This window comes from Sinocyclocheilus anshuiensis, unplaced genomic scaffold (assembly GCF_001515605.1).
Source record: "Sinocyclocheilus anshuiensis isolate Anshui unplaced genomic scaffold, SAMN03320099.WGS_v1.1 scaffold392, whole genome shotgun sequence".
Taxonomy (NCBI): Eukaryota; Metazoa; Chordata; class Actinopteri; order Cypriniformes; family Cyprinidae; genus Sinocyclocheilus; species Sinocyclocheilus anshuiensis.
In genome coordinates, this window is record NW_015557091.1 from 4,242,190 (window position 1) to 4,265,757 (window position 23,568).

At 37.3% G+C, this 23,568-nt stretch overlaps 2 protein-coding genes across 3 annotated transcripts in view; both read left to right on the forward strand.

Moving 5' to 3' along the window:
• LOC107677157 (guanine nucleotide exchange factor VAV3-like) overlaps window positions 1–6,615 on the forward strand; it is a 69,959-nt gene extending 63,344 nt beyond the window's left edge. Inside the window, exons 20-23 of the mRNA XM_016471942.1 lie at window positions 2,754–2,884; window positions 5,545–5,610; window positions 6,161–6,195; window positions 6,516–6,615. Of these exons, the coding sequence (XP_016327428.1) occupies window positions 2,754–2,884; window positions 5,545–5,610; window positions 6,161–6,195; window positions 6,516–6,615 (332 nt within the window). The remainder of the gene's footprint in view (window positions 1–2,753; window positions 2,885–5,544; window positions 5,611–6,160; window positions 6,196–6,515) is intronic.
• LOC107677278 (guanine nucleotide exchange factor VAV3-like) lies at window positions 6,389–17,254 on the forward strand. Of its 2 annotated transcripts, XM_016472126.1 has the most exons (5): window positions 6,389–6,763; window positions 7,193–7,295; window positions 11,377–11,457; window positions 12,434–12,585; window positions 15,179–17,254. In XM_016472126.1, exons 1-5 carry the CDS (start codon window positions 6,665–6,667, stop codon window positions 15,221–15,223), a joined length of 480 nt encoding a protein of 159 aa, XP_016327612.1. In that variant the 5' UTR covers window positions 6,389–6,664; the 3' UTR covers window positions 15,224–17,254. The 2 variants fall into 2 exon arrangements, with proteins under 2 accessions (XP_016327612.1, XP_016327614.1); XM_016472128.1 differs by lacking the exon at window positions 11,377–11,457 and having other exon boundaries at window positions 6,392–6,763.
• The last annotated feature ends 6,314 nt before the right edge of the window (window positions 17,255–23,568 follow it).

The window sequence follows — 23,568 nt, forward strand, 5'->3', positions numbered from 1 at the left end:
TTCATTCGAGAATTGAGCCAAAGCAATTGAGAAAAACTGTAATATATATACTACACTGCCATTCAAAAATTTGGGATCAGTAAGATTTGTAAAGTTTTTTTTAAAGAAGTTTAATCAAGGCTGCGTTTATTTGATTAAAAATACAGAAAAAAAATGTAATATTGTGAAATTCTATTACAATGTAAAATAACGTTTTTCTGTTTTAATATACATTAAAATCAAATTGATTCTTGTGATCAAAGCTTAATTTTCAGCTTTATTACTCCAGTATTCAGTGTCACATGATCCTTCAGAAATCATTCTAATATGCTGATTTATTATATATTAATATTAATTAATTATATATTAGTTTTTAAATATTCTTTCTTTCGGTATTTTATATGTATCTACCTATATACATGATATATTAATTTGTCTTGCAGACAGTAAATGTCATATTATTCCTTTTAAAAAGTCAACTCTGCTGAGAATTATTGTATTTGCAGCTCAACTAAATGCTCAATCTCCATCATTGATAGTGTTCAGCACTAGTTGTTCCACCCATCAGTAAAGAGGCCCACATGATCTGTAATTATGTTTTCACAGCGCCATTGATGGGTTGATCGATACCCATGAGGTCTACCTGGGATACAGGTTCAGTGACGGCACGTCTGTGTGCCGATGGAGCGTCACGCTCACGCCTCCCTCGCCCTTGTTATTAATAGCGTCATGAATATTTGGAATAAATGTGTGAATCAAGCTAAATTGCAAGTCGTTGTTTTTTGCCGCCTCCCATCATGATACGCCCACTCCTGAGTTCATTAAGTCTCTGTTAAGTCACCCTGTGTACTTGGAGCCGCGAGAGGCCTCCTGATCCCACACAATATTGGGGTCGGTAGATTCATTAAAGTTATAGTGAGAGAAGGCCTCTGTGTAGTGTTTGCTGTCATGGGAATCTCTCCTTTTGAATTAAAGTAGTTCCATCCTGCCTGTTCAGCGCCGCTAGATTTGTCTTCATCAAAAAACAGCCTTACTGCAAAACAATGCTTGGTTCATTCAGCTGATTTTTTTTATTTTTTATTTCATGTGCAATAGCTTTATATCTTTATGCATGAATGATAGCAGAAATAGTGTTGTTTTTTGAGGAGAGGTGTGTTATAGTGAGCTCTTTTGTATTGTAAACTTCAAAACCTGCTGTTTTGTTTTCTTTTAGCACATTTAGGAGACCTTTTCATGAGCTGTTTTGATGCAAAAGTGCATTTTAGTGTTTATTGGTGCTGACTCTTTGCCCTTGTGCACAAAGGTTCTCAGCATAGCATGCCAGCAAGACGCTTCCCTACAGAGAAGCACACGCTCACACTGTTTATAAAGCGTCTTCAGAGACAGCCAGCTGTGCTCAGAGGCCCAGGGCCTGGGTGATCTGCTGGGCTGGAAGGCTTCAGCCACAGCTGGTTGTGTTAAGAGAGTCTACACTCGCCTCTCATCATCAGAACGGCAGAATATATAGAGCTGCAGCAACCAGCTGAGACCATCACTATTGACCCTTCAGCAAAGCAGCCCCGCTCACACAAACACACTCATTCATAGCTCACTGGAGCGTCTGAACAACTGTCCGCTCCGCAGAGTTCTGCCCGCAGCGCGAGACCTGTGCGTCCAATTACTTGAATGAATAAAAAAGGGTCTTAATACTAATTAGGGTAATAGCCAGACTGAACAGCTGATGTTTGTGGTCAGCTGGTCTTTTTAAACACTCTGGGGGGAATTTGCTAAGAATGAATTGTGTCCGCGGAGGCATGGTTTATTTTAGATTTTGGTTTAGATTTGATTAGCTAAAATGATCAAGGAATGGCATAACAAGGCCAGCTATGGTTTTGTGCAGGATGCAACAGCCCGCCTTTTAATATTACAGACTTTTTATCAATTTTTCGAATGTGCTTTTATGTGTATATTTTTATCTTCATTTTAGTTCAAGTTATAAGTGATTTTGTGGTGCTTTTTCATTTTTATTAGTTTTTGCTTTTTTAATATTTCTATTTAGCTTGAATTTATATTTCTTTCAGTTTTACTTTAGAAATTGTAGTACTTCAGCTTGAACTTATTTCTTACATAACTTGTATAACTTATTTTCAAATTTTATTTTAATTTATTTGAATTAATTTAATTTTAGTTTAAATGTGAGTAATTCTATTATGTGCTTTTATCATTTCTTAGTTTAATATTTTTCTATTTAGCTTCATTGTTTTGTTTTATTTGAGTAATTTTAGTACTTATTTATTTGAAACTTATTTTATATGCTATTTGATAGCATAAAGTTTGATTATTTTATATGCATAAATATTGTTGTTTTATATTTTACTTATTTTATATGCTATATATAAGCTTAATTTATATACTAGTTTTTTAATATCTGATTCATTAAAATGATCAAGCAATGGTGCAAACAAGGCCAGCAGTGATTTAAATGCTAGGTTGTGGAGGTTGCAGCAGACTGTCTGCATGAATGCACTGCATGCATGACTGCACGAACCTTTGAGACAAAACATGAGCTTGCTGACATTTTTATGATGGATTGTTGTGATTCTGCTGTCACCTGTGCTGATTTATGATCACAGCGTCACGTACATAAACCTGTTCTTTATGTGGCAGAGTGTCAAAACATGCAGTAATGACACTCTGTCAAAGTTCAGCATGCTTGTTGGTGATATAGTTGAACACACACACATACACACATACACACATACACATTATTTTAACCATTTTTTTTTTTTTTTTAGGTCTCCCTAAGATGATGGTCATCCGTAATTACTATGGGGTTCCAAGCCCCCTCTGTGGCCCACCGCTCAACATCCAGGTTGGTGATGTCATCGAGGTGATAGAGGCAAACGTCCGTAGCTGTTGGTGGAAGGTGAGACAGTTTTACATCTTAAACTCGCTCCTCATAAACATTTCAAGTCATACAGCCCTGCAGGGATAACGCTAGCTAATTGATTGCCTCTCGTGTTTGTGGCAAAGGCCGAGGGGCTGTGTTGTTATGCTTTGCTAAGCGTGACTCGCTGTGAAATGCTAACTAATCCAACCCTTTGTCAACACAAGAAAGCTGTTGAAAGTTAGGTTTCATAGCCATACAAAAACAACACGGACCAGCACAACACCCAGAGAGCAGACACGCGCTTGACGACAGATTTTATTTGTCACATTGTCATTTGATAGGAGGTGTTGGTGCACATGCAGTTCTCTGGCATGAGCCACACTAAAGAAAATCACAGAAATAGATTCAGAGTAATGAATAAGTACAATGCTAATAATTTTCCTGTAAACCTCAACATATAAGTGTCTTTTTGTCCTACTGTGCTCCTAAACCTTTAGCAGATATATGCATTTAGTTTACAGTTTACAGTCTTTCTCTGCCTGGAAAACTAACCAAAATAGTTTTTTTTTTTTTTGGTTCAATCAGTTGCTGTCTAGAATGAGTTGTGGCTGTGACATAAAGTATAAACCAGTATTTATTAACATCTTTAAATTATATTATATTAAATTTTTATATATATCTATATAATACATATACATTTTATTTATATAATTATATTTATTTATATTTATTCTAGCTTTAAATTATAATTATTATATTTATTTATCACCGTTTCTAATTTTCTTTTAATTATTTTAATTTTAATTTTTTAATTGAACATATTTGATTTGATTTCAGATTTATTTCAATGAATGAAAATGATACAAATTTTAATAGTTTAACAATTATAACACAAAACTAAAGCATATAAATTAATAATTAAAAAAGGACAAACTTTCTTTTGATAGAAATGGTCAAAACACTCTGAATTTGAACGCTTGTGATAAAAAGACTAGTAAGTCTCCAGTGTCACACACTATGCACAGATTTACAAAAACAAACTAAATTAATTGAGCACGTCCAATCAAATTCTACAAATAATTTCATCTTTGTCTCATTTGTACGAGTCAACATTTAATACTCTTAAGGAGGCACGCCTGAGACAAAGTTGAAACAATTGAGTGATTATGTTTCTTGAACTATGAAAAGTGCAACTTTTGAGCAATCAAATGTTCTTCTGGGATGGGACACAAAAGCCAATGCAGTCCATCTTGATGCCCACTCTTCTTGCTCTGGTTATTTACATGCCAAGGCTATGAGGAAACCAGCCAATGATTGTCCAGAGAGCCAGAGAATTGGCAGAGCCTGGCACACACTCAAATGCCCCTACATCCCTCTCCATCATACGAGTCCAGCTGTCCAGGATGCTTCTCCACAGCCCTGTTTTAACATGTTAATCTCGTTCTGCCTCATTTCTAAGACCGCCGTCCGCTGCAGGCTCCGAACGCCCAGCTGTCCCATGCACCCAGAAGTTGATTTATTCAATTTGAACTCATGCAAAATTACACCGCCCGTGTCACCTGAGACCTCATAATATCCAGCATCCCGCGGCAGCTCCGGACGGAGCAAAGGACGATCAGAGCCCTCGTAGCCCTGATAACCCGGAGACAATTATTGCCGCTCTGGTGCCTAGACAAACGCAATCACTCACTGTAATTTCATTTGGGCCTTTGGTTGCCATCTGTTTGATCTAACAGGGTTATGAGTTTAATCATTATTAGGCCCTTATCTGAGCAACAACCAATAGCGGGGCGGCATCGTGAGTGCTGATAAAATGTCAATGCACTAAATGCATTGGGGCTGGAGGTGGGAGGGTATGCTTAAGGATCCACTTACAAATTAAATTTGTTTAAGGAAAAGGTAGATGAGACAGAAATGCACTTTCTACATCTCCCTGGAAGACCGTCTGAGGAGGACGAGAAAGATCTGAGCATTACTGGCACTTTGGGCTGGAGAACCATCAATTGTTGTTATATTAGCGACAGCTGTATTGGAAGGCCATTTTATTTCTAGAAGCAGCTGTATATGAATTATTTGTCAATTAGATAAACATGCAGATTGCATTGAGTGTATCTGATTTTCAACGTACTATGACTTTATTAAATTGAATTTTGATATTACCGACATTGTTGCATGCTATTTGCATGTTAACATCTACCGTCTAAATCAGTGCTTCCCAAACCTGTTTAGGGAGACATACAAAATGTGCAGGGCAGGGGGTCCTCCAGGACAGGTTTGGGAAGCACTGGTCTAAATGTATTACCTTAAATTTTAATTATGTAAAGGAATAATTCACCCAAAAATGAAAATTTGCAAAACATGCAAAACATTACTATTTATATACTATTTAGAATGGATAGTATGCAAATTAGGATTCTCTTCATCTCTTTCTTTTTTAAACAAAAAAATAAATAAATAAAAAACATGATTTTTTTTTTTTAAACATTCTGTAAATATTTTACAAACAGACTGCTGGATGCATTATATTGTTTCCTCGTTCTCCTGGTATTCCTCGTGTATTCTCTTAAGACTTTTTCAGCTCTGATGAACTCTCGGCTGTAAATTTGTTGCGTGTCGTGTTAAGTACTAATTGTTACTGAATTATTGAGGAGGAGTTGCCCAGCTGAACGTAATGTAATTATCTGCCATGGTTTCAGGGTAAAGTCCTGGCAACTAAAGAGGCTGGCTTCTTTCCAAGCGACGCAGTGAAGCCTTGCCCATGTGTGAGTACAAATACCCGATTATATTATAATGCTAAAATGATTCTCTAATCTCTGCCAAACAAAACAAATATGATCAAGGCAAGGTAGACTTGTCCTTGTGTGCATGTTGTTTTTAAATGGTTTAGGTATGCAAGCACGACTTCAGGGCTGTCTTTGAATGACAGATGCATTGTGGGTGATTGTGTGTTTGTTTACTGCAACACTGGTTTATCTTGTGAATAGTGTGTTATCACATTCTGTCCACATGCCCTGCTATTATTTGCAAGATGATTTACAATCATAATTATGTTCAAGTCATTTTAAGAAAAAGTATGCTAGGTTATCTTTATGAGTGAATTTAGAAAGTTGTGGTTGTAACAAGATACAGTAACTGGGGCAGATGTTAGCACTAATATGAGCTGTATTGTCCCAGACTTGAGCTGTGAGTTAAAAATACTGTATGAAAATCAGGTTGAGTGAAATTTCAAGAACAAAAGCACACATATGTGTGCTCTACTTTCTTTATTTAATCCCGTTTCTTACCTCTTTTTTATCCCTTTCTATTTTTTAGGTACCCAAACCTGTTGACTACTCTTCTCAGCCTTGGTATGATCTTTATTCTCACTACCACAAATGTTATTTATTCATCTACCATCTTTTAATATGAATTGAGAAAACGTTTCATAAGAGCAATATTCCACCCACAACAATATTAATAATTAACAACAACAACAAAACCCAAACAACAATAGAACAACTCTATTGTGTGTGTGTAACTCTATTGTGTGAACAACTATGGTATGTGTGTTCAAGCGCAAGGCCGAAAGACAAAAGCTGCCCTGTGAGATGCCATTTTTTTCAGTGATTTTAGATGGTCCTGTGTGCTTTCTCTCTAAAAAATGTGAGCTCGTAACTTTTAATCCAAGGACTAATGGAGACGCCCCACCCCTCACTATCGACCCCTTCTCCCTGCATGAAAAGCTCTTTGCCCCATGCATTACTATGGCAGCTCCCCATAGGGGATAGGCAGCATCGATCGCAATGATCACCAGAAAATTACTCTCATCATTTATTCATGGCCCACAGGTACAACAACGACGTGAAACACATCAAGATCTTAACAAAGGAGGGACTCTTCCACATTGCAGAAAACAGGAAGTTCAGAAGCATTTTAGTAAGTGCTAATGTTTTGTGCCAGAATATTATTAAAACGTCTTTATCATATAGAGTGAAAAGTAAATGTTACGCTCATATGTTTTTAAGGTCGGCGCAATAAAGATAAATGCTTGCATTATACCAGCTTATTACGTTTGGAATCTCTTTGTATCATTTCTACGATCCCTTTTGTTTTGTCATCTGTTTGCCTTCTAAAGGGCATTAGGAAATCACGCTGCTTAATGTCTCTATTTTGCAGAAAAATCAAATGTCTTTTGTCAGCTTCTTTTTGAAAGCGCTTTTAGATTCGATCTCGCAAATGCCAGTTAAATAACATTATTGGATTGCGAATGCTGGAGTCATATTGAATCCGTTCATATATTTATTTTTTATTTTCCCTTTTATGTGAACTGACATCATGTTGAGCATATGTGTGTGTTTAATGCAGGAGCTGATCGAGTATTACAAACATCACTCTCTGCGGGAAGGATTCAGGACACTTGATACCACGCTGCAGTTCGCCTACCGAGAGCCGGAGAATGGAGCCAACAGTACGTACTGCGCTAACAAAAACAGAGATTCCTAGTTGCAGATTCACACGAACAACTCAGAAATAACAAAACATGCGCTTGTTATATTTATCACAAAAGCCTCAGGGTGTTTGTTTAATCTTAGTTTGAGTATTGAGTGATTCATGATGTTCTTGATTTTGTGTTCAATAGTTCAAAACACGTGACATTGTTGTGATGGACAGTAGCTATGGTCACCAGGGCAGTTGCTATGGTAGCAGTGTTTCTTCATTGAAAGTCTTTGAGCTCTTTGATGCGGATTTGAGACAAAATCTTCACTTGTGTTCTCAGGTGTCTTGATGTTTAGCAATATGATGTCTCTTAGTGTTTTTCGTAACCAGAAGGTAAAATTCATGAATTGTACATGAACTAGTATAGCACAAATACTTCTAAGTATGCCTGATTTCAGCTTTGATATATATAATATGGCAGCGGCTAGTAAATAAAGTAATATTTACACTAAGTGAAAATAGCATATTTTCTTAGCGATAGATGCTATTGACACTAAGTGCAAATAGCTGTAGATTCTATTTACACTAAAATAGCAGTATTTTCTGCTATTTATACTACTTATTACAAATAGTGGCAATTATCTTCACCTCAGTATTGTAGTACATTATAAAACAGTATGTAATAACATATTGAGTGTAAATTATAATTTTAATTTTAATTATTAAATGGATGCCACTTTATTGGGACAATATAAGCCCTCTCTACACCTACCCTAATCCTACCCGATACTTTTTCAACTTTTTGATTATTTTCTTTCCTTTCCGATGTGATGAGATTTGAAAAGGGAGAAAAAAAAAGTTCGGCAAAAGGCGGATTCGCACTCCGATATATACACTCCAAAAAAAATATATTATGTGTTATATTATTTTTATTTTTATTTATTTTAGTGAATTATAAATTGTATATATAAATATAGCACAAATGGAAAGTCTGCAGGACTCATTTTTTAGTTAAAAACTGGATTTATATGCTTGCAGCATTAGCTAAACATTTACGTCAGCTTTTGCATACTTCCACTTGACTATGTTTCTGGCCAAAGAAGTTTTAGACATCTTCTGTCTGTTCATGGCTTTGTGATAATGAAAGCTCCTTAGACATCTCTGTTGTTCTCCAGTTATGAGAGAGGAACGAGTTAAAAACCTCAAACGTGGGCTATTAGTAAAACCCTGAACTACTGAGCTGTGCTTACAGCCTGATCTGAGAGTTTATGGCGCATTGCAATCAGTGCTTAGATGAGATTTTATTGTAGCTCCATATGTCACAGCGAGGGTCTCATCGCAATTGGGAAATGTCGGCAGATTGAGAAGCTGGGGGGACGTCACTCAAACACTTCACTGCTTTAACAAAGCAACTCTGACCAAATAATGGATTCCCCAGCAAGCATTGCTGCTGTTTTCCCTCCTTTTACCTCCAAGGTCCATTTCCATGCAGCATAGATTCTTTTCATTTTTTACATCTCAGCGTCTGCTTACGTGCCAATAAATGCAAATTACATGCAATTGTTTTTGAGACGACTGCCAGAGGCACACAAGTCTTTCATGTAAACCTAGCAGACGGGGAACGCCACATACAGAGCATCAGGGGCATCTACTCTAAGTGTAAACTTGAACCTGCGTAGGCAGCGTACAGCAAGAGAAAAAAAACAACATTGCAGAACGGAAGCAGTCTGTACAGTGTGACCTCCAATGTTCTTGTTGGACACAGAAATAATCGTGGCTTTAATTCGCAGGTGAAGGGAGAACAAATTGCTTGATGGTTGCCCCTTCCTTCCTCATATTTATTTATATCCAGGATGCTGTCAGCTCTGATGCGTTTCTACTTATATTCCATCGAATGTGAAGCGAGGCACACGGGTTGGACGGCAAATCCATAACCCTGAATATTTACGTTATGGATAACGACGTGCTGAAGACAGGAGGTTTGAGCCTGGCAGAGTTTGCAGAATAGTGGGCGGATGGGTGTTTGGTTCTCCTGGAGTGACGTGGGTGGAATCTCAAGTGCCCGTTAGCGGCTCGGACATCACAGCTTGGGTAGTGGTCAGAGACAAGGCCTTTTGAAGACACACAGTATGTGCTCCTGCATAAATTCATGAGCTCGGTTAGCCTCAGCTTGGGTTGTCCCTTCAAAACTTTGAACAGATGTTTAAGAAAGACATGAGATGCTTCTGAACCCAGTCAGAGTTGAATCGCTTGCTAGAGAATGAACAGACGAGTCAGAGGGAAAATAAAGAATGTGAAGTTACAGGAAGAGGAAAATCAATCATGAATTTAAAATTGACCCAATTTATATTCTTAAAATATTTTTATATCTTACTGTGGATGAAGCTCCACCTCTGAAATTATTATTATTTTAGCACTATTTTTATTAAATGAAAATTGATCTAGAGGTACTATTTTTAGTCATTATGCTCCAAAAATGTGGAACCTTTTAAAAAGTAGGCCAGGAACACATGCTAAAACAACGGTTAAGCCTAACGCTCCATACACACTCCTAATCATCAGATTGTTCAGTGTTCATTGACGTGTTGTTAGTTACACAGCTTTCAAACATATTGTGTTCCTGACACACTGGGGGTCCATGATGCTCTGAGCCGAGCCGGTCAGATGGAGCATCAGATGGTGAGGGGAACTCGCTTCACTGCCACAGTCGAGCACAGACGCTCCTGGAGTTTTAGTAAACACAAACCTTACCGATAGTTCTCGGTGGAACGGGACATAAATATAAACATATTCCAGAGCTGACATTTGTGTTCTACTGGTGGGAATCTCTTAGGCTGTGTTCACAATGTCATTCCAGATCTGTATATTTCTGTATCCGATTGGAATCTGATCAAAATAATTAAATATCCACACTGTGTATCAAAACTGACTAGATCCGATTTGTGGTGCTCTTTCGTTTTCTGAAATATCTGCATTGGTTTCTATGGAAATTACGTTGTGTTGGTATGTCTACGCCAAAAAAAACAACAACAGCATCATAGCAATATAGATGTTGTCTTACAGCATGACAATATGTAGCCACTGCGCTGAACTGCAATGCCTTATTAGGCAACGGCACAAATGTAGAAGATATTCACACTGTCAGTCCAAATCTGATAATTTTTGTGTTTGATTGGGATCTGATTTAAATAATTGAATGCCCATATTGTGTATTGCAACTGTTTAGAACAGATTTGTGTGTACCTTGGTGCTGCTTTATTCTCTGCTGTGTCCATCAGTCTCAATATTCAAAGAGGTTTCATGTTATTTTTTGTTTAAAATAGAGAAATCTTGATCTCAAAATCGGAATCTTGAAATTGGAATCTCCCACGATTCCGAATAGACAACAGAACAAAATAACTTACTAATAATTTACTAGAGGGTCTGACAAAATGTTAATCGCTGCAGTCTATTTAAAAAAAAATATATAATTAATTTGAATGCATTGTTAAGAAAAAAGATTGAATGAAAGATTCAATGACTCAGTCATAAACACTTCACTTGTTTCATGACTGGATGAATCGGCATTTTTGAACAAATCTCTTGAATGAATAATTCAATGACTCCCTCACAAAGACTTCACTTGCTTCATTACTGGACGAATGATTTAATGACAAATGCATTTTTTAACAGTCACTTGTCTCCACCTACTGGTGCAACAGCATAATCAATACAATCTTTATTTAAAGCATCAATTTACTTTCAAATGCTGATTTACTCTTTTTTTGATATATAAACTATACACCTTCATTCAAGTAATTCTTTGAATGTTTGTATTTTGGAATAAGATCGTGTGGTTGTTCGAATCAAGATTGCAATCTTTTAACAATTAATCGTGCAGCTTTACGCTCAAACTTTGTTAAATATGATCAGATTTGGACTGACAGTCTGAACAAGGCAAGGGCAAGTGTTGATGCAAGAAGTTAGCATTTGTTTACAATCTGCTCTGTTTGCTTGCAAATGTTGCGTTTGACTTAAACATGCTTTTTCTTTTGCTTTTCTTCTCTTTACCCTTGCCCCACCCTTACCTCACTCTGCCTCGCCCCACCACGCCATGCCTCCGCCCACCTCAGCCCCGCTGCTCTGCGGGCTGTCTTTTCTAACTCCCGCCGGCTACAGCTTTGTCCCCCCCTCTACCGCCCCATTCTGGTCAGGTACAGGTACATGTTTTCTTTCTCCATTGGTGTCGTTTTGTCAAGGTCGCAGGAGATCTGAGGCTGCCATGTTTACACGCCACCCCCTGCATTTAAACCTGCCTCCCATCTCATTGTGCGTGTCTGTTTATAGATCATCTCATAGCCGCTATCATCTTCTCTAACGCATACCCGAATGCACCATATGTCCTTTGTCAGCCGCACAACACTGACTGACTGACAATATGACTCATCATTATCTCATTCCTAGCAGTTAGCTTATTAGATCTGACATTACGGGCGGTTTTTGTCAGGGGAGCCGTGATGAAAAGGAAGGAGTCGGGCTAACTTTGTGACATCTCTCTCTCCCTCCTTTACAAACTTCTCACTTTGAGCATGACGGCAGCTAACTGGCAGCCAGTTCTCTGTCTGTACAAGTCTTGCTCACTTTAAAACAGCTGAAGAGAAAGCGTCCTGGCACTGAGGCGGATCTCATCAACACACGTCTGGCGGGAGACCTAGCTTCTCTGGCTGCTGTTCACAAAGTCCTCAGAGCCTCTGAAGTCCGATAAAACAAAGGCTCATTTGAATCCGCCACCACGTATTTCCCTCGGCCCACCGCATTTAGAAAGAACCGCCAAACGGGTCCAACAAAACGTCAGTGAGCTGCTAGAAGTAACATGATGTGTTTTTGAGGGAAAAGTCGTCTGAAATGTAATTAACCCAGTGGATTATGCTGTTGACACATCTCGAGACATAATCAAAACAGCCACTTCAGCTGTGATTGGACCCGTCCCAGATTCACGAGAATCATTTATTTAGAGTGGATGTGCTAAGGCAGGCAAACACATGAAGGAGTACTGTGATTACAAGAGTCCTTAGGGAGCCTGACTCCATGCATCCATCCTCTCTTTGTTTGTCTGGTTAATTTTGTCAGATTCTCATCTTCCTTTTTGTCCTGTGATGTTTGCTTCACTCTTTTTTCTTGTCTCTACAGTGTTCACTCCTAAGGTGATGGGTGTGGCGATCGCCCGCTACGACTTCAGCTCTCGGGACACGCGGGAACTGTCTCTGCAGGAGGGCGATGTGGTGAAGATCTACAGCAAAACTGGAGCCAATGGCTGGTGGAGGGGTGAAGTCAATGGACGGGTGAGTGTGTTTGTAGATGTAATAGGATGCATACTAGCTTACTGCATACTGCATATTATATACTGCATAAATAGTATGTGACGCATATTACGCAATGATAGATGTTTCAAACAGTGTTTTACGAATTTGTGACAGTTTCATGTTATGGCATGTTTAGTTGATCGTGTCGTATCACATTATCGTCATGGAAAAAAATGCTTTTTTGCATTTTAAAGTAAATTTTGTTAAATTAAAAAAAAATCTAAAAACAAAATTAAAAAAACTTCTTATATGTTAGGTAATACACTACAGATTTTGTTTTAAAGAAATGAATGCTTTTATTCAGCAAGGATGCATTCAATTGATTAAATTGACATTAAATACATTTTATAATTTAACAAAATATTTTTATTTCAAATAAATGCTGTTCTTTGAAACGTTCTATTTATTAATGTGCTCAAGCTAGTTATCATCTATCCCGTTTCCGCAAAATACTAAGCAGCATAACTCTTTTCAACATGGATAATAACAAGAAATGTTTCTTGAGCAGCAATCAGCATATTAGAATGATTTCTGAATGATCATGCGACTCTGAAGACTGGAGTAATGATGCTGAAAATTCAGCTTTGTATCACAGGAATAAATTACATTATAAAAGATATCAAAATAGAAAATTTAAATTGTAATAATATTTAACGATATTACAATTTTACTGTATTTTTGAACAAATATCAAATAAATGATTAAAACATAAGAGACTACTTTGAAAAAATATCAAAAATCTTACCAACCTCAAATCTTTTAATGGTAATCTATGTTAAAAATTATGGATGTTTTTACTTCCAATTAATTTGTCACATTGGACAGAACAGAAGGTCAGAGGGAACGCATTGCATCTCGTGAATTGCTAAATATAATTTGCTTTACAATATTAGTTTAATATATTTAATATTTAGTGGAGGTATATTTAAATTATTTAATGTTTTTAAATATATAAAAACAATATAATGTATAATGTCTATTTTAAAATATAAAGTGCTTTCAGTGCACAGTCACAGAGCAACTGCTTACTGTAAATAAATGTGAAAGTACTGTCTGTTTATACTGTCTGTTCATATCATGCTTCTCTTCTCTGATCTGAGAAGACAGACATCCTGTTAAGAATGACAGAAAACTGAAAATGTGGCATCGCTATCGAATTAAGCGGCATTATTTCATACTGAGCCCAAAAGCTTATTTTTACTTAAAGCGCATCGAACTGTCAAATGCTTTTTGAGCCTCTTGAGCCGTCTTATAATGGTTTCATCAGGGAGGCTGTAAGTGTAATTTAGTGAATAAAACGTTCAGGGCTGTTTTATGGATGCCAGTAATAGATTTTGGGATCAGTGTTTTGAACAGTTCCCCTGACTCCTTCTGAAATGGACAGAACTGCCTTTGTAGCTTTTGTATTCATGTGTTGCCTTCGTGCGCGTGAGCGAGGTGTGACACGATAAAACGTCAACCAATAAATCACATCTCTCCCTTGTTAATCTGCGTTTTGTCCTAACCAGCTGTGATTGTCAAGAGTGGTGTTTGAAATTATGTTTTGATGGATGCTTGGTTTCTATTTTTGTTGCCTAGTGATGGACAGTCCAGCCTACAGTAAAATCTAATTGGTCCAAATTCCAGCTTCACATAGTTATAGTATTTTGAATATCAAATGCAGGGCTCAATAATAAGAATGGACCCATTAGTTGATCTTGTACATCTATTTTTATGCCTTGCAAAATGTAAATGTTTGGTTTGATCTACAAAATGTAAATTTTTGTTTCAATCTACATTGTTTTTGCAAATTATGCTGACGTTTTATATTATATATTATGCTATTGTTACCAATATATTTTATCCAGCTTACTAACAGATTTTGTTGAATTTGCAAAATGACCTGTGATAGTCTTAGAATAATTTTAGGTGTAATTCACCCTCCCCCCACCTCATTTTTCTTTTGAGGAAAAAAACACACACTTTTTTTATCAAGGAATCATTCACTGAAAATATATATATTTTTAAATTGATATAATAATAATAATAATAATAAGAAGAAGAAGAAGAAGAAGAATATTTTAATAATAATCTTAACATTTTAATAATCATTTTAACATTTTAATAATAATTAAATAATAAAATCATAATAATAGTTTTAACATTTTAATAATAATTAAAAAGTAGAAAAATAAAATAATAATAATAGTTTACTTTTATATATATATATATCACTGTGAGTTTTGCATTTTTATTTAAGTGAGAAATTTAGCTTGACACCTATTTAGGCTGAGATAGTCATAGTAGACCATAGCAGGAACAGGACAAGAATCAACAACAGTTTCTTCCTCTCTCTCCCTCCCTGATTTGGCCGATCAAAGAAAAATAGCTCTGTCATATTGTCCTGCTGGATATTATTGCTCAGGCCCATGTGCAGCCACTGGAAGCGCTTAAACAATCCAGCGCCGACCCTCCTCCCCTCCTCTTGCAGCAGGCGCATCCTCAAAGCAATGAAGTGATGCAAATCCTCTGTAATACCCCCCGCAACCTTCTTCTCTAATCACTCATTCCTTCTGTTCTGTCTCATCCACAGGTGGGCTGGTTCCCCTCCACGTATGTAGAAGAAGGCGAGGAGTGAACGGCTCAGCGATCACGCACAAGAGAAAGGAAACGGAGGGAAAAAATCAGACGGACTGAGTCAGAAAAAGGGCAAGAGATTGGCCGCTCTCTCTGTGTCTTGTTTGTCTATCCTGGAGGACGTGCATGGGGTTTGATAGATGAAGGACTGTCTCTCAGGGAGCAGATTATCAAACACAACCCCAGACCGCATCTTAAAAGACCCTTCCGGGTGCCTGGATGGAGCGTCGCGGGTGAATCTGGGCCTGAGACGGAATGCCGGAATCGGACTGAGGTTATGCCGTGAGCTATTTCTGTGTGCGTGTGGCAGTTTGTCTGCTCATGGGGAAACATGTTTGTCCTGACCTTGCCTGAGTCCTGCTTACCTGCACTATTATTGATGACGCCCCTCCTCGTGTCTGCGCTGCCCCGGAGGTGTTCTCACACACGACCCACAATCCCACCCAGCTATTCTTCTCCGATTAAGATCATAGCTCCCTGCCATGTAGGCTGCGGTAATTGATTGCTGTCTCTTCCTGGTTTCTATCCGACGAAATCTCTCTTATTTTCAGATTTCCACTTTAAAGGAAGGACCGGTTGTTTTGTGTGTTGCGCGCTTATCTCCAGAGATACATTGTGGGCTTGTCACGCCCTGTTTATCTGATTTGCACGCTACCGCATCGTCGGGGAGATGCGCAGCGAGACGTTGACAGGAAACAAAAGGGATCGCGGTGACAGGCCTGTAAACAGCTTTTTCAGCAGGGGCCCACGGCCCCGAAAGCATTGTGTCACCCCATCCAGAAGGGATCCTGCTAGATAGCGCAGACAGTGCCTTCTCAATCAACTAATGAGGGGGATTTACACACATTTGCAAGAAGAACTGACACATTGCGAAACAATGAGCCAGATAATTCTGTTTGAAATCCACCGGTGGATCAGAAGCCTTGAATGTCTCTAGTGGTCGACCGACCGATATGGGTCTGTGTCCGATATCTAAATTGCAGGGTGACCAATACTGTGCAAATATAATATTTCATTAAAAAAAAAATCGATATATATATATATATCTCAATTAGCTCACCACTAGAGTCACTGACAAAATCTTTGGCCACGAGTTTGTAAGTCATTTCTTCATTGCATCAAAATAGGACATTTTTCTGTGCTGTTGGATGGGATATTGGCTGTTTTCACGTCCTGCTTCATTTCCCTTTGGGACTCATTCTTACAAGATGTTCCAGTGCTGTAACGCACTAGGCCTGTCTGCAGCTACATGTAGATCTGCGTGCAATCTGAACTGGCTCTAAACTGTGATGAAATTAAGTTTTCAGCACGTTTAGACTGAGTTGAGGTGACAGACTCTATAATCGGAGAAAGGTCACATCAGGAAACAGTCAAAGCGCTGGTTTGTCTCAAATGGTTAGATTAAAGTGCACTCACAAAGGAATATTTATTTATTTGTGATCTAAGAAGAGACTTTGACAGTAAAAGACATTCAAAAGGAATACGGACAAATGACTGAAAAGCTTCAAGCCAGTAGAGAACAGAAATACACTCCTATGTGCCTATAAAGCAGTCCAATGTAAAGCGTCTCCATTTATATCTGGCTGTTCTTTCTTCACGTTATGCTTTGATTGAACATAAAGACGGATCTTTTTATTGTTTTACTTTTTCGTCTTCCCAAAGAGCTATATAATGTATTGAAAAAAATCTTCAGGAGTTGTCACATGAGCAAGATTTTTTTTTTCATTCCTGTAAAATGACAAACTATATGTAGAGTAAAAAGGTAAATATTTATTGATATATAGGTCTTTATCTGTGTTATAATTAATTTATAATGTGAATAAGGTATTGATCAGTCTCGTTGTGTGAACTCTGTCTCAATGTAGCACAGTGTAACACCACTAAGTGGCAGCAGCATTACCAGGTGCTTCTCTCTCTTCATCCTCATCTTCATCTTATGAGCTTATAGTTCCTTTTTTATCATCATTGCACTTTCCCAGTCATCATAATGCTGCCTTCAAATCCAGGAACATTTGTATTTATGAACTTTTACACCTCCACATTTTTTTTGCAAACCTGAAATTTGCAAAAAAATTTCATGATTTCGTTTTAGCTTAAATTGCATACAAAATCATAGTCAACATTCAACATGCTCAATACAATACTACAGCAGCTTTCACCATGATCCATTAATTAACATTCAGCAATTCTGTGCTCAAAGTTTCCCACCTAATAACTTTGATGTACGCTCAACTCATAAATACGATCATCCTGACATGATTTAAAGGCAGCATAAGGCCCAGTGATATTTAAAGATTCAGTATTTTTCCTGTGATGCCGTATAAGTTCTTTCCTCTCTGAGAGGAAGCGCTGTTATGTCACAGAGGATTCGAGTAGATTAACTTCTCATTAGGAAAATCACATTTACCAGCTGTTTACGGCACAGTCAGAAATCGCCTCTACCTCTCCCTCCCTTTATTTCTAAAGGTTAAAGGTCGGTTTTAGCATTGCCATTTTTTTTCTTTCGGGCATCGACTGAAAGAGGATTTTTGGTCTGGCACCGAAATCTGGGGCGAAATCCATGCCCGAGGCAGATTATGGTCTTCTCCTGGGTGCACGGTTCCCTACACTCTAACTGCGAGCGGTAGAATTGGTTTTCTAAGCTTTCTCACCGGTAATCTGTTCCCACTCCTCTCTCCCCAGAGATGAACCCTGACAGGACGGATTTAACAGGCTTCCACACATCGTTATATATTTATATACGGCAGAGTCTGTTTCAACACAGAGTTGTGGGCCACTAATCACCCAGCGATCTCTAACTTCGAAGGAAAGGGATTTCTGCCTCTATTTCCTCTCTCACAAGGTTTTCTCCACTCATACCTTCATAATCATATTCTCCACTCTTTATCGAGATGTCTATTAAACTTTTGTATGTAATGCTGAGGGTGTCCTGTGGGCATACAATTAAGTCAACAAATATTTGCAGTGTTGAGAGTCTCTAAATGTATCATGCTTAAACCGTACTGTCTTTTTAGTCATATTTTTTGTGTAATAATTGCATTTGTGGCATTTTGCGACAATTTCTGGGGCTATTAAATGAGCAAAAAGCCATATTTACTGTATGTAAGCAACCTTGAGTAACAGAAAGCCGGTACTCTGAGGGCTCATGGGTAATGATCTGTTGTCCACTCAAGCCAAAGACAAGCCTGGCCACAGTGGCCTAACCTGTAGCAGTGCAATCCGAGTGTCCTGCAGCGCCACCTAGCTGCTGTATCACACTTCAACTGTATATATGTACAGAAAGTTACAATAAAATGTATATTGCTTCTTTTTGCAAATTGTTTCGCAGTCTTTTGTGTAGAAAAACTTGGAGTGAGATGCCGTACAAATGGTTGGTGTCAGGGCTGGTTAATCTGGCTAATCAAATAATGAAAATAGAGTCAAAGTGCCAATTAACTCAAAACTAAAAGGAATTGGGGAAATAATATGAACTGTTTGCTTTTAATAATATGTGACCCTGGAACACAAAACCAGTCATAAGGGTCAATTTCTCAAAATTGAGATTTATACATAATCTGAAAGCTGAATAAGCTTTCATTGATGTATGGTTTGTTAGGATAGGACAATATTTGCCAGAGATACAACTATTTGAAAATCTGGAATCTGAGGGTGCAAAAAAAATCAAAATACTGAGAAAATCGCCTTTAAAGTTGTTGTTGTAAATGAAGTTCTTAACAATGCATATTACTAATCAAAAATTAAGTTTTGATATATTTACGGTAGGAAATTTACAAAATATCTTCATGGAACATGATCTTTACTTAATATCCTAATGATTTTTGGCATAAAAGAAAAATCGATAATTTTGACCCATACAATGTATTTTTGGCTATTGCTACAAATATACCCCAGCGACTTAAGACTGCTTTTGTGCTCCAGGGTTACATATAATCAAAAGTGTCCAATGGTTTGTTAAACCCACTCTTAAATATTCACTATATATTTCCACTGATGTACATAGAACTATAACAAATCATTATTTGCCTAACGAATTAAAATCAATATTTTATGACTTACTTTGCACTTTAATTCTTATACTGAACCTCCACGTGGGAGCAGTGTTACTTTAGTATTATTTATATACTATTATAATAGTTTTTTATTAGTATTTCGAAGTAGCTTTAATTTTCAGTTTCCAAATATTTTCAGTTTTGTGAAATATTTCTTGATTTGTTTTAAAATCTTACTGTGTAGGTTTAATTTATTTTAATTCAGTCTTAATTTTATTTGTTTTAATTTTTTTAAAAACTTACATTTTTTCAATTAGTTGCAACGGCAACATCAAATTTTCATTTAGTTTAGGTTTTATCTAATATACATGTTTTATTTTATTAATTCAGCAAAAAAATGTTTTCAATAGTTTTAGTTTTATTAAACGATAACTTGGAGTTTCTAGTTTTAGTGTATTGTTTATAAACTATCCTAGTTTAATATTTTGAATTAGCATGGAATTTGGTTTTCATTATAATTTTATATATTTTAGTCATTTATCATGTTATTATTTAATTCTAAACATTAATGTTTATTTTTTTATTTCAGTTTTATGCATGCATGCATGCATGTATTTATTTTAAGTTAGTTGCTGCATCAAGTTTTCATTTTGTGTTTTTTTTTTATCTAAAATTTGTATTTTATTTTATTTCATCTTATTTCAATTAACATTTCAGTTTTATGCATGCATGCATGCATGTATTTATTTTAAGTTAGTTGCTGCATCAAGTTTTCATTTTGTGTTTTTTTTTAATCTAAAATTTGTATTTTATTTTATTTCATCTTATTTCAATTAACAGTTAAATGTGTTGAATTAAATCTGAGTTTCTAGTTTTAGGTAGTGCATCAACAGAATAAATCTTTAATGCACAATGCAAAGTTTCTTGAGACCTTTGTATTTCAGTTGGCTCAAAATAATATGCGTCAGTCCTCAAGGTTGGCAGACTTATGCATTCATGTATGCAGCGAGAAAGAGAACTAAGTTGCTGTCAACTTTTATAATCATCTAGAAGAGTGTACGTGTAAAACAGAGATTAAAACAGTGGCAGTCCCCATCTGTTTGAGCTTATGAGGAGAACACGTTCTGAAGAAGACAATGGGGTCATTCGGCTGGTGATGAGGCGCTCGAGGTGTCTGCTGAGACTCAATCTATCGCCTCAAAGCAATGTGAGTCTGCCCGACCCACCTGCAGAAGAAAGCTGCAGATGAGGATTGATTTACAGAAAACTCATGACCGAGCCCCTTTATCCCCTCTCTCGGCTTCTGAGGTAAATACTCATTTGCTGGTATAAATGTAGAGAAACCAGACTCATCTGTGAAAGCCTAGAACTAAAGCAAGACATGTTAAACCACATCAAAAGTGATATCTATCCACAAAACAAACTGCTTTTGTATACCCACCTCCATCGAGATGAAACCATCTTTGACATTTAACGAAACACACTCTGTTTTTGTGTTTTTCTCATATCGAGTGAGCCGTACCTTTGCCCTTCTTGGTATTTTGATCATTATACAACGATCTGCAGAGGATATTGTTTTTAATAATGGTGCGCCGGTAAAAGCTCATAGTATTTGCTTTCTGCCCAGAGTGACTGGTAGACTTCTCTGTAATGATCCATGTTGGGCAGCGTTTGCGGCAGTGGCCATCTGGGAGCCGTCAGAGGAAAAGGCATAGCCGATGTGTAAATATCAAGCCCTGCGCCCCACATCCACACACCCGCATGCAGTTCCCTGATGCATTAATAGCAGCGTCACTGATTTGAATGCTTTCTTCCATCCTGTGAGCCACTTCAGAAAAATACAACAACTTCTTAATTACATGTTCACCACCGTAGCTGGAAAAATATGAGGTGTAGGATTTCCTTTGTGAAATTTTCTTGCAATTTCTGATTGAAAATCGCTTCAAATAATTACAAAGATACACATTAAACATGAAATTTTGGAGAATAAAGACTTAAATAGTATTCTCTTGTAAAATGTAATGTGTTTTATTTATAACTTTGGAATCAGTTTTTAAAGTGCGCTACTATCACTACTGCTACAACAGATCACAGAGCTCTTATTTTGTTATTTTATGATAATTCTTTTCTCATAGAATGGTTAGGACACTATCATTGTGTACTTTTTTATTCAAGTTCACTACTGCATCAACAACAGCTGTGAGAACCAATGAGGTTTGTTCGCGGTTGTTTCTCATATAAGTCTCATATAACTCACTTATATGAGTTGTTTCTCAACATGAGTTGTTCGGTCCATTGTCAGGCTTTACCGGTGTGATGCTTTGCAGTCTGTCTCAAGATTTTCTGTATTTTAGCATGACCCGAGCACAAATATAACTGCATGGGACTGTAATAAACCCTGAGGTCCCCAGGGACGCATTTAATACCGCATCCTCTAAGCTGAGCAACACAGACACGTGGACTTACAGCATGATAGAATTCATCAGAATCCATCAACAGCAGATCTCTGCGTATCACACACCGGCAGAGTCTCGCATCTATCCGGCACTTGAACCCGATAAGATAAGACCATCTCCGCAGTTTTTTAAAAGGAAACTGCTGTCTGCAGCGAGCAGAATCTTGCCAGTGATCTGCTGAAGCTCTCAGTGGAGGGATGTGCCATCTCTCACCCTGCCTTTTACAATGTCTAGTTTTCACGTATCGGCGTGTGAGAAAAGAGATGCTTTCAGTCTGTTCTGCTACCGGATCCTGACATGTGTTGCTCTGCAGAGTCCAGGAAATCTGATTCAAAACATATAGCTATTGACTGGTAATAACATTTACAGGCATTTCAAGTCAGGTTGAAATATTTGTTTCTTGTTCAATACCTTTTCACTCAGAAATGCCTCACATTAAAAAAAGTAAAACAGGCTGTTTTATGATTTAAAACACTAAATATGCACACACAACGGTTCTACGTTGATCTGACAGCTTTATTCATTAGCCATTAAACGTTATGGATCTATAAGTAGTGATAAGAACGCTTTTAACCCTGAGGTTGTCGGTCCTAGGCGTTTCGATCAAGTTCTATACTTTCAGGACGATTACGAGATGGGAAAGATGCTCGTTTCTATTTGGTTCCTGAAGAACCAGACGCTCTGGCTGTGTCAAATCCCTCACGCGCTTCCCGAATGCCTCCAGGTGTATTCCACTTTCATTTGTCATCCAGAAATATGATGGCATCAGCTATTCTCTTCAACTCCACTGAGAGAGTTTTTCATAACACTGCTGCAAGACATTGACAATAAAAACTCCAACAATCACTTCTGGAGACCTGTGAAGTCATTGCGGCCTAGGTAAGCAGGTTTACATTTGGAGGTTTTTAATGAAATACTTGATTCAAAATAAAATCTCATGCTCGACTGGTTTACATTCAGGCACAATATTTTCATTTGCTTTTGTATATGAAGGGTGTTGCGTATGAGGAACATTTTTATTTTAGTTTCTTCACTTTAAGGTTTTATTGTATTGAATTAGGTTTATAAAAGTTTTTAAAACTGAGTTACAAAAAAGAACAATACAATTCGAAAGGTTGCGATTCTTTTTTTATAGTTTTTGTTTCAGCTTGTCTTTCTTTGACGTTTATTTTGTTGTTTGAGCTCCTGTGAGTCTTTTATTGTGTATATTATTCAAAAGATCATGATTTTATGGTGCTTTTGTCATTTGTTGTAGCTTGACAGCTTCTGTTCTCATTCACATTTATTATACTGAAGCAAGAATATTCCTCACAAAATAATCGTTTGTGTTGCAGAGAAGAAAGGAACCGCACAGAAATGAGGTGAGGGTGAGTAAATAATTAATTTTTATTTTGGGGTGAATTTTTCCTTGAATTTTCTTTTCATTTCACAACACAGAACAGAGTTGGGTTCATGTTATCCTCTCAAAATGTCTTGGCATGGTGGTGGTGCACTTTTAAATTTTAAATTGAATATTCACAAGATTATACTAAAGTCTGCAGCTCAGAATCTGTGACCTTTGGATTCTTTTTTGTTGCATTGAGTAGCAACATTTGTGAGAAAAACATGTGCTTTTATAATAATGTCCCGGGTTGCACCATATGGTGTTCACAGAAAAAAACACTAAACCCACTTCCCTTTTTTCTTGACACTTTTGAATATCTGCCTGTGTGCATAATGCAAAATCCATCGAGAACAACTGCACAGTCGGGAGTGTTGGCAGGCAGACAAGAAGCACATGAAATTACAGTGTTTGTATTCCCCATGGCTCGTATTTAGTGCCAAGAGCTGGTTTATTAGCCAAAAACCTCACGTTGCCAAACGTGACTAAAGGTAAGATCTGTATCTTTTCGACTTGTTCT

Coding starts and splice junctions, on each gene's coding strand:
- LOC107677278 (XM_016472126.1), top strand. CDS start 6,665: ATGGCCCACAGGTACAACAACGACGTGAAACACATCAAGATCTTAACA. Junction 6,764..7,192: donor GGAAGTTCAGAAGCATTTTA/GTAAGTGCTAAT, acceptor TGTTTAATGCAG/GAGCTGATCGAGTATTACAA. Junction 11,458..12,433: donor TACCGCCCCATTCTGGTCAG/GTACAGGTACAT, acceptor TTGTCTCTACAG/TGTTCACTCCTAAGGTGATG.